Genomic DNA, 11,273 nt, shown 5'->3' with positions numbered 1-11,273 from the left:
CTAGTAGGATAGAAGTCCAAATTCAGGACATCATCTCCAAGAGAAGGCTTACTCTCTCTGTCGGCTCTGGAGGAAGATCCTTGTCATCAGTCTTCCCCTGGTCTAGGAGCTTCTCTATGCAGGAACCTCAGGTCCAAAGGACACACTCTGCTCCCGGCGCTGCTTTCTTGGTGGTGTGAGGTCCCCATATCTCTCTGATTGCTTCTTTCTTTTATATCTCAAAAGAAACTGATTTAAAACCTACTCTTGTAGATTGAGTTCTTCTTCACTGACATAACTGCCTCTGATTCTGCCTCATTAACATCATAGAGGCAGGATTTACAACACATAGGAAAATCACATCAGATGACAAAATGGTGGACAAACACGATACTGGAAATCGTAGCCTAGCCAAGTTGACAGATATTTTGGGGGAACACAATTCAATCCATGACAAACAGTATAAAGAACTCTTGTATACTTTTAAGTTCACCAGTTTCTAACATTTTGCCACATTTGCTTTATCTGTAAGAGTCTGTATCTATATCTACCTGTCTACACACATATACACAATAGTTTTCTGAACCATTTGAGAATAGGTTGTGTACACTGTGCTACTTTACCCTTTAATACTTCAATGTACATTTCTTACAAATGAAGATCTTTATACCGCCACAGTACAATTATTAAATCAGGAAACTTGACGTTGGTTTAATATTTTAATACATTTTCCAAAGTCCAGTTTCATGAGTTGATCCAGTCAGTTGTTGCTCTCATCTCCTGTTGGTCTTCTCTTTTTCCTCTCTCTCCTCTCGTCTCCTTCCTGCTGGCCTCCTTTACTCTTTCCCTTTCTCAGATTATCCTTCCAGGTTTTCTTAATAAATTCATATCTGGTAAAAGGATTTTGTTATACCAGGTTTTGCATCCTGACCAAATCTGACTGGCTTTTGTTTTGTTCTGCAAAGTCAGGGTTTTGTTCTCAACATCTCTCCCGATCACGTCCAGTCACTGTTTCGGTTTTGGCGCCGTCAATATCAAATGCACAAACGGTTCTTGCTGACCAACACCAGGTGTATCTTATGTTCAGATGAGTTCCAATAAAAATAACTTTTTTTCTCAAAAAAAGAAGAAAAACAGGTAGTATATAATAAATTCCTATCTAAAACTTTTTCCCCATTACAGTATCCAGTCTAGCATCACACACTGCATTTAGTTGTCATGCCTCTTTCAATGGCCATCAGGTCAGCTCCAACCCATGGCGACCCCTACGTGTCAGAGCAGAGCTGTGCTCCATGGGGTTTTCAATGGCTGGTTTTTCAGTAGATCACCAGGCCTTTCTTCCAAGACTCCTTTAAATCTGAGAGTTCCTCAGCCTGTAACATTTTTGAAGAGTTTAGACCAATTATTTTATAGAATAACTTTATATTTTATGTAATTGTAATTATATACGGGCAGACTATTTTATAGAATAATTGGTTCCTTGGTTTGTGTGTGATGCCTCATCGTGACAGACGCAGGTATGTATCACCCAGTGGGACACAACATACGTGGTGGCGTGCCCTCAGCATCACACCGAGAGGTACGTGATGTCTACATTGTTGGTGATGGTAATTTTGATCACTTTATAATATTGCCTGGTTTTTCCATTCTATAGCTGCTATTTTGCCTTTTTAAATTATAATTATCTAGGAGAAAGATTATGTGTACATTTTTTTTCCCTTTATTACAAAAGGAATGCTAGAAAATAAAACAAAGAAAAAAATGTTTTAGTATTTAACTTCTGGTCCTTTATGTACATGCAATTTTTTAAAACCAAAAAGGAATGACACTGCACAACTCTTAAATGTTTTTCTCAGCTCACCATATCTGGTAAACATCTTAAAGCGCCATTCTTCTCTCACGAGGTGCTGGGCGAACAGTGAACAAGACAGACGTGGCACCGGCAGGCCACCGGGAGAAGACACCAGGGAAGTTACACAATGAACTAATCTATGCTGAGCAAATCCAAGAAGCCAGACTATATGAAGAACGTATTGTGGCATCAGGATTGGAGGAAGACTCATTCAGAACCTGCAATACGCAGATAACACAACCTTGCTTGCTGAAAGTGAAGAAGACTTGAAGCACTTGCTGATGAAGATCAAAGACCACAGCCTTCAGTATGGATTACACCTCAACATAAAGATAAAAATCCTCACAACTGGACCAATGAGCAACATCATGATAAACTAAGATTGAAGTTGTCAAGGATTTCCTTTTACTTGGATCCACAATCAATGCCCATGGAAGCAGCAGTCAAGAAATCAAATGACATATTGCACTGGGTAAATCTGCTGCAAATGACCTCTTTAAAGTGTTAAAAAGTAAAGATGTCACTTTGAGGACTAAGGTGCACCTGACCCAAGCCATGGTATTTTCAATCCCATCATATGCATGTGAAAGCTCACAATGAATAAGGAAGACCGAAGAAGAATTGATGCCTTTGAATTATCGTGCTGGTAAAGAATGTTGAATATACCATGAACTACCAGAAGAATGAACAATTCTGTCTTGGAAGAAGTACAGTCAGAATGCTCCTTAGAAGCGAGGATGGCGAATCTTCATTTCACATATGTTGGACATGTTATCAGGGGAGACCAGTCCCTGGAGAAGGACATCATGCTTGGTAAAGCAGAGGGTCAGCGAAAAAGAGGAAGACCGTTGACAAGATGAATTGACACAGTGGCTGCAACAATGGGCTCCAACATAGCAATGACTGTGAGGGTGTCACAGGACGAGGCAGTGTTTCATTCTGTTGTACACGGGGTCGCTGTGAGTCAGAACTGACTCCAAGGCACCTAACAACAACAATGACAATGGTGAGGAGTGCTTCAGAAAAAGGGCTGGGTGCTCTGAGAGCATATATGATGCGTGAAGTACATGAAGCCATACATTTTAAACAGCTGTTGGGAAGTTTCCTATTTTTGAAAGGACCCAAGACTATTGGTTTGGCAATACCTTACTATTCGGAAATAATTATGGGAAAGACATTTATTGGTCCCATCCCATCAGGAGCAAAGGAGAATGAAGAAAACCTGAGACGCAAAGAAGATATCAGTCCAAAGGACTAATGGACCACATGAACAACAGCCTCCACCAGCCTGAGCCCAGAACAACTGGATGGTGCCCAGTTACCACCACTGACAGCTCTGACAGGGATCACAATAGAAGTCCCAGACAGAGTGGGAGAAAAATGTAGAACAAGATTCAGATTCACAAAAAAAGACCAGACTTACAGATCTGACAGAGACTGGAGGAACCCCATGGCCCCTGGGACACCCTGCTAACTCAGAACTGAAGCTACTCCTGAAGTCCACCTTTCAGCCAAAAAGAGTAGGCCCTGTTACCCCATTTCTGTTGGTTTGATTTTGGCTCTTAGCAACACTATGGTGGTGCAGTGGTTAAAAGCTTGGCTGCTAACCAAAAGGTCAGCGGTTCAAATCCACCAGCCACCCTTTGGAAACCTTATGGGGCAGTTCTACTCGGTCTATATAGGGTCGCTATGCGCCACTATGGAAACCCTGGTGGCATAGTGGTTAAGTGCTACGGCTGCACACCGAAGGGTCAGCAGTTTGAATCCACCAGGTGCTCCTTGGAAACTCTATGGGGCAGTTCTGCTCTGTCCTATAGGGTCGCTATGAGTCGCAATCGGCTCAACGACACTGGGTTTGGTTTTGGTTTGGTTATGAGCCACTATGAGAAGAAAGTAGACAAGGGCTATAAAACAAACAATAAGAGATATGAGGAACGTGTTTCTTAGATCCATCGAGAATACGAGACCAAAGAGGAGACACCTGCCCAAAAGCAAAGACAAGGAGGCAGGAAGGGCCAGGAAAACCAGATGAATGAAAACAGGGAACCCGAGGTGGAAAGTGGGAGAGTACTGACACATTGCAGGGATTGCAAGCGATGTCACAAAACAATTTCTAGATAAATTTTTGAATGAGAAACTAATTGTGCTGTAAACTTTCACCTGAAGCACAATTAAAAAAAATTATTCAAAGTGATAAGAGTAGCCAGTAGAAAAACTAAAATTTGAAACATAAATTAGTAAAAATGGAAGGAGAAAGGGGGGAGGTGTGGTTAATTAAATCACAGCAGAGATGCAATTAAAAAAAAAAAAACAGAGCAACACTGCAGTCAGGTCAGTTCCGACTCATAGCGACCCTGCAGGACACAGTAGGACTGCCCCATGGAGTTTCCAAGGAGTGACTGGCGGATTCAAACTGCCATCCTTTTGGTTAGCAGCCCAGCTCTTAACCACTGCACCACCAAGGCTCCAGGGACTCAATAGATCCTGTTAAAGTTAATAGATTAAGTAAGAGAGGTATATTACTTTTAAAAAAATGAAGGAAAAACCCTGTTTGATTTATAAGTATAAAATATAATTCAATTAAAATTATTGTAAGAAACTAACCACTTGCTTTCAAGAAATAGAGAAGCTACTTAAAAAACTAACTGAAATGCTATCTCCACTCCAGTTCTCTTGACTTTTCAGGATAAGGCAGCCATTGAGTCTTTGCCATCAGTAGACCTGATGTGCACTGGCCTCGACCCCTTAACCCAGACATCTATAGATCTGGGTCCCCGTACTGCCCTCAAAAAAGTTCCTAGTGAGCAGGCTGGAAATTCATTACTCACACTTTTGAGTTTTTATTTGAAAATATCTGTTTAAATTGTATTTATAACTTCTCAACAGAACTTGGAAAGTTCACGTGGACAAAGACCACGTGTTTCTTCTCACTGAAATAATAAATGATGAAGTCAGAGCGAGGACTTCTGTGACTAGGTTTTAATGTGCTCTGAGGGTGGCTCTGGATAACTTCCGAAAGCTGTAATCTTAATCTGCAAGAAAATTAAAGCACTTCAACTTTTAAGCACCTTCTTTCTGGTATACTGGGAAGTGTGAACAGCTTTCCCAACACACTGAGCTCAGACTCCTTTCCGGGTCACATAACTGTCAGCCTTAAACCGTATAGTACAACTCCACCTGCCCCTCAAATTTAGGAAAGCCAAATATTATACACGTGATAAGAAGGCAGCCACTGAAGGATGATGAGGTGTCAGGGATAGTCAGAAATAATTTCAACAAAAAATATTTAATAAAAGAATTTTTTCTTATAAAGCACTAACTGGGCTGATTAAAATCAAAGGTTCAATTTGTAGGGTGGGGACCAAGCAGCCTTGGTTCAATGTACTTGCAGGCCTGGGTGGCAGCAGCTTAGAGAAGGCTATAGAAGCTTCTGGCAATTGAGGTGGGTGTGGAAGCTCCCCCAAGGGGTTATGGATCTCAGAGCAGCCCCTGGGAGTGACGGTGGTGAGTGGCTGGAGGGGATTCCCTTGAGGAACTGCAAGGGGTGGAGGGGTGGGAGCTGTGCCTGCTGCTATCCTGGTCATCCAGGCAGCACTGGCCTAACAGTACCTTCTGGGTGCCCCTGTCAGTGCAGGGCTGGGGTGCAAGGAGGACCCTGATTTCATCCTGCCCCCAGGTTGCCGGTGGTAAGGCTTTGAATTCTATTTTGGGGTGGAAAGTGTTATTATTGTTAAAAAACTGGGTGACATGCTCAGATAAGTTCTTTTCTGGGTTGCTCTGCCCATAGCAACCTCAGACAAAAGGGCAAAAATACGAAAGCTCTTTTAGTCTTATACTGACTTTTGCAATGGTATTTTTATTGAGTAAATAATTTTAAAAAATTCGATTGCTGCATTTGCCTTAATATATGTATGTTTGCCTGACTGTAAAATATAATTTTGCCGCCCAAAGCAGTGTTGTAATTCTTTGAATCTAGGGAAAAACCAAGCTACATATTGACCTTGCATTTCTCAGAAGCTCGATAAACTTGGACATTAACCAAAAGAAGGGGGATGGGGCTTTCTGGGTTTGTCATTGCTGCACATAGAAATAAGCAGATAGGCACATTATATCTAACTACATATAATTTGTGAATTTTTAAAACTTTTTATTCTGATCATTTTCAAACATGCATAAAAACAGAGTAGTATAGCAAACCCCCACATACCTCTCACCTAGGCTGAACAATTGTTAATATTGCTAAGTTTGTTTCATTTATTTTTTAGCTGAAGTATTTAAAGTAAGCCCCAGACCGTATTTCTCCCTTCAGTGTCTCTACATAAAGCCAAACCCAAAGCCGCCGAGGCGATTCCGACTCATAGAGACCCTATAGGACAGGGAACTGCCCCCATAGAGTTTCCAAGGACCGCCTGGTGGGTTTGAACTGCTGACCCTTTGATTAGCAGTCATAGCTCTTAACCACTACACCACCAGGGTTCCCATCTCTACATACAATCTCTAAATAATGACATCTTCTTACATAGCCATAGTACCATTATCACACCTAACAAAATTACCAATACTTCTTTATTGTATCTCCTATCTGGTTTATAGTTAGATTTAATTGCCCCCAAAATGTCTTTTTACAGTTGTGTGTCTATTGTATGTTCAGATGAATACTTCCGAACTTTGGTAAGCTTCCTCAGACCTCCTTAGTAGGAATTAATCACCTGCGTTTGGGTTAGAGTTATTTATAGGCACTAAATTGTAAACACCTTGCAAGTAGCTAAGGGCAGGGGGGAGAAAGCCTGTGGCATTTGGCGCCAGGCAGACCCCGGTTCTGACCACATCCCTGCCACCTAGGACCTGTTTGTGACCGGAGCCTCTCTGAGCCTCAATAACATATCCCCGTTGCAAAATTATTGTGAGGAATCTGGCGCAGCGCCTGGCACACAGCCTCTGGTTTGGTGGGATTGCTGTTGGTATTTCTGTGGGTTAGCAGTCTCTGTCCATAGGGTCGCCATGGGTCCAGATCGACTCGACCGCCACATGTTTTTTGTTTGTTTGTTTTTTGGCAGTCTCTGTTCGAAATGAGGCTGCTGTTTAGGGGCGAATTAGAAGGGGCCTCAGGAGAAGCCAGCCTGAGAGGTCCTCTGCAGAGACAGACCTCCTCTTGAAGCCTTCGCAGCCCATTCATATTGTCTCTCCCCCTCCCTTCCCCAGTTTTCTTAACGGAAAAAATTAGGATACCACGGGAGTTGTTCCGAACTGGCCTTTACAATTTTAACTGTTTCCACAAGCGCGTTGCATCCCATTTGGGCGTCTTTCACGTGATTAGATTCATTCCCATTTACCTACTTAGACCTAGGACGCCCCCTTGGGACTCGCTCCCCCTCCCCCTCAAGACCCCCTCCACCCCCGAGCCCTCCAGGCCCCAGGGGCGCGGGGAACGTCGGGGTCGGGGGACTCCGAGGGCCGGAGACGGCACGCGCCGGCAGCGGGTAGGACCGCGGCGAGTGCCCCGGCCGGCGGGCGCGGCGTCCTCTAGGGGGCGCCGAAGGCCGGGCGTCGCTCGCGCGAGGACGGCTGTCGGGCCCGCGCGCTCCCGGCCTCCCGGCCCGCGTGACCCGGCGGCCCGGCCCTGCGGCACTGCGGCGCGTATATAAGGTGGAGGGCGCGGCTGCGCTCAGCCCTGAACGTTGGCACCGTCCGCGCCGCCCGCCCGCCGCCAGGTGAGGCCACCGTTCCGGGAAGGCGGTGATGTGCGGCCTCCGGGAGGCTTTCGGAGCTTGGTGGACGTTTGGGCGCCCATCACATTGGGTCCTAGCGGCGGTTTGATCAATGTTTTGGATGTTTTTATTCTAGATTTGACATTCTACACTCAAGTCATCATGGCCTTTTTCCAGCTCCTGATGAAAAACAAGGAAGTAAGTTTTTAAAGCAATCTTATTAAAGATCATGACTAAAATGTGAATTTTTAAAGATGAAAAGGTAGCGCAGATTCTGAAGGACGTATAAAATGATATAGAGTTATTTTGCCGTATGTAGGATGTTTGAGATGGAAACATGTCAGCGTTCACCCTCAGCCTTTTATCCGTTAGCTCATTCCTTTGGTGGTGTTGGTGACGGCCGCAGCCAGCGGAGCCTCCTGGTTTGCTCTCTATTCCCTTCGGAAAAGCGATGTGATGTAAGTGGGCGCTGCTTACAAGGGCGGTGGTAGGTGTTGGGTTGACCTTCAGCGTATGACATACGGGGTAGCAGTTTCCTAGTTTTCTCCCGGGATAAGAATGTCAAATCATGAACTTGGGGCCAGGGCCAGAAAAGCACCCTGATAGCAGAACACTTACAACTTTTAAGTGATGATATTAATAAATTAGTTGGTTTCCTTGTGTGTAAATAGCCTTTCATCCATTAGCCCTCCTCCATCTCCTCGGCAGTGAAGTAAAGTTTGATTTGATTTTTAAATTTGATTTTTTTTTTAAGTTTTGAAATGTAAAGTTCTTAAAACATTGTTTTGGGGTATAAATCATCAAACCTAAATAATCATTTTAATTAAAAAGTAAAATGTTAACATATTGGAAAGATATTTCCTAATGTGGTAGAGTTGATAGATTCAGTTGTCTACAGTGAACCCAATAGCTTTGGCCATAAGGAGATAAAACACTACATGTCCTGGAATGTAAGAAAGATAAACTTGACATTGACCTTGGCCCAGTGCAGGGCTGGAGAGGGCAGTGCCTCTGAGCCAGGGGCAAAGAATCTCAGTGCGAGCTCATCACCTACAGAGCTCAACGAGCCCAGCACCTCCTCTGGCCAGTAGAGACCCAGGGCAAGAACATTTTTGTTTGCTCTTAAGCCATTGTTATTCGGCTTGTCTACCCAATAATGGGAATACGGACCTCCCACCCTGCTTAGAGGAGTTGATCTTGATTTTTGAGCCCAACGGTGAAACTCCCTTAAGGATTCTGGGATTGATTTCCATTACTACTGAAGATTCCTGATGATTAACTAACAGATGAATGCTTAAGTATGCAGACTGGCTCATGTTTGTAGACCTAATAAGTGTTCGTTTAAAATTCACTTTAATGTTTTAATTAGCTTTCTTTGATTTTTAGCACTGATCGAAAAAGAAATCCAGAACCTTGGGAAACTGTGGATCCTACCGTACCTCAAAAGGTATTGCTGAATTAAAAGCAAGTGATTTGTATTTAGCGCAAACCTTAGCAAGCCTGTTGGCAAATAAATTTAATACCTTACCATTTTAGGGTACCATTTCGTGTGTGGTGTTAAAGAGTGTTACGAAGTTTAGACATCTAGTTCAAGTCCTTGCTCCGTTATTAACAAGTGACTTCAGCCAGTTTAGGAGCCCTGTTAGTGGTTAAAGCATTTGGCTGCTAGCCAGAAGGTCAGAGGTTTGAACCAATCAGCCACTCTGAGGGACAAAGATATGGCAGTCTGCTTCCGTTAAGATGACAGCCTTCGAAACCCTAAGGTGCAGTTCTACTCTGTTCTGTAGGGTTGCTATGAGTTGTAAATAATTTGAAGGCAATGGGTTAGACAATTTGGCTTCTCTCAGGCCCTGAGAATCTCTAAAATGGGCGTAATGATAATAGAGCTCTACCTCAGGGTTGTCAAAGAAGGGAGGATACACAGGCCATTAGTGCATGTTTTAGAGATGGGAAGAAGTGGTTCTTTGACTACAAACACTGGTGATGCTTTTTCTGAAAGGGAGCATGGACAGATCTCAAAAGGGGGACCTGAGGAGAAAGGTCAGATCCTCAACAAAACATTTTGTTTGTTTGTTTGAAGCTTCTCACAATCAACCAACAGTGGAAACCCATTGAAGAGTTACAGATGGTCCGAAAGGCATCCAAATGACCAAACGTCGCCTCTTCTTCTAAAGAGCACTCTATGAATCTAGTGGAAACACTTCTGCACAAACTAGATTGTGGACACAGTGTGCGGAAATGCTTCTGCTACATTTTTAGGGTTTACCTACATTTTGGACTTCGAATAAGGAATTAAAGGCAGTGCAGGAATAACCACACAGTCCAAAATTAACTTTCTGTGTTTATTGTTGTAAATTTCAGTTTTGCATGTTGAAATTTTTATGTTTATGATGTCTGAATGTTTTCCTTGAAAAGTGTAAAGATATGTAAATTAGATTATTGTCTTAATAAAGTACCGCTTGTGTAAGATTTCTTAAAAGATGCATATTTAAATGGAGGAGAAAATCTTTTTATGGGGAAAAAACACATTTCGAAGCACAAAACTTCAGCTTTTAAATAATAACCAGTGTAAACTTTTCTTCCAAATTCATTCATTCACCAGAAGTGTATTGAGCACCAACTGTGGCCTAGGCACTGCTCTTATGCAGTCAAAACAAAGCAACGAACAAAACCAAAATGGGGAGGGATATAAATAAAAGATTGTTGAGGAAAATGAAGTGGAGGCGGGGCTGTGAGACCTGCATGAGGATTGGTCTTGGAGGGAGTGCTGAGACTCTGGTAGTGAACAGCAATGAGGGGTATGCTGAGATTGGCCCTAAAATGCCAAGGGCCATGACGGTGATGCTCCTGTGAGGGCTTTTGCCAGTCCCCTGGGGCCACTCTTCACTCTGGAAGGGGTGGCGTGAAGGCTGCGGAAGTCGCAGTCGTACCCAACATGCTCCTGGGATCCCCCTTGGACAATCCTTCAAAATGGGACGAAGTAGAAAGTTGCTTTTCATTTTTTTTAAATTGAGACATAATTCAGATGCCATAGTTTTCATCCTTTTAAAGTGTACAAGTTTTTAGTATATTCACAAAATTGTGCAACTAACTCCACTATCTAGAACATTTTCATCCTCCCATGAAGAAACCCCATACCCGTTAGCAGTCATTCCCATTTCTCTCTTCTCCCAGCTTCTGGAAAATACTAATAAACTTTACGTCTCTATGGATTTGCCTTTTTGACATTTCATGTAATACAACATGTGGTTTTTGTGTCTGTCTCCTTTTACTTAGCACAGTGTTCTCAAGGCTCATCTGTGCTCTAGCAGGTATCAGCATTTCATTCCTTTTTATGGTTGAGTAATATTCACTCTTCTCTTAAATTTCCACATTTTTTAATTCATCAACTGATAGACATCTGGCTTGTTTCTACTTTTTGACTCTTATCAATAATGCAGTTATGAAAAGTCATAGGCAAGTTTTTTTGGTAGGTAATGTTTTCAATTTTCTTGAGTATGTACCTAGGTTCATCAACTTTTAAATAAAAATGATAGAAAATTTTCTCTTAATTTTCATATGAATATAATGGAAATTTAAGAGAAGAGTGAAATTCTTATCATGTACACAGTAATAAAAAATAACTAGCCCTTGCCAGAGACTCAGAATTTCTGAAAGGACTAAGAAAAGCAAGACTACTTCCTCCAGCATTTGCTGCTTCCTTTCACCTCAGGTTCTCCCAGATGAAAAATCCC

At 42.7% G+C, this 11,273-nt stretch overlaps 1 protein-coding gene across 1 annotated transcript; it reads left to right on the top strand.

The window, feature by feature from the left end:
* Positions 1–7,452: 7,452 nt before the first annotated feature.
* Positions 7,453–10,011, top strand: C10H15orf48 (chromosome 10 C15orf48 homolog). Its single transcript, XM_049899285.1, has 5 exons — positions 7,453–7,542; positions 7,676–7,737; positions 7,912–7,997; positions 8,926–8,986; positions 9,620–10,011. The coding sequence occupies exons 2-5, from the start codon at positions 7,702–7,704 to the stop codon at positions 9,686–9,688; spliced, it is 252 nt and encodes an 83-aa protein (XP_049755242.1). The 5' UTR covers positions 7,453–7,542; positions 7,676–7,701; the 3' UTR covers positions 9,689–10,011.
* The last annotated feature ends 1,262 nt before the right edge of the window (positions 10,012–11,273 follow it).

This window comes from Elephas maximus, chromosome 10 (genome assembly GCF_024166365.1).
Source record: "Elephas maximus indicus isolate mEleMax1 chromosome 10, mEleMax1 primary haplotype, whole genome shotgun sequence".
Taxonomy (NCBI): domain Eukaryota; kingdom Metazoa; phylum Chordata; class Mammalia; order Proboscidea; family Elephantidae; genus Elephas; species Elephas maximus.
This window is presented reverse-complemented; position numbering and strand designations above follow the sequence as displayed.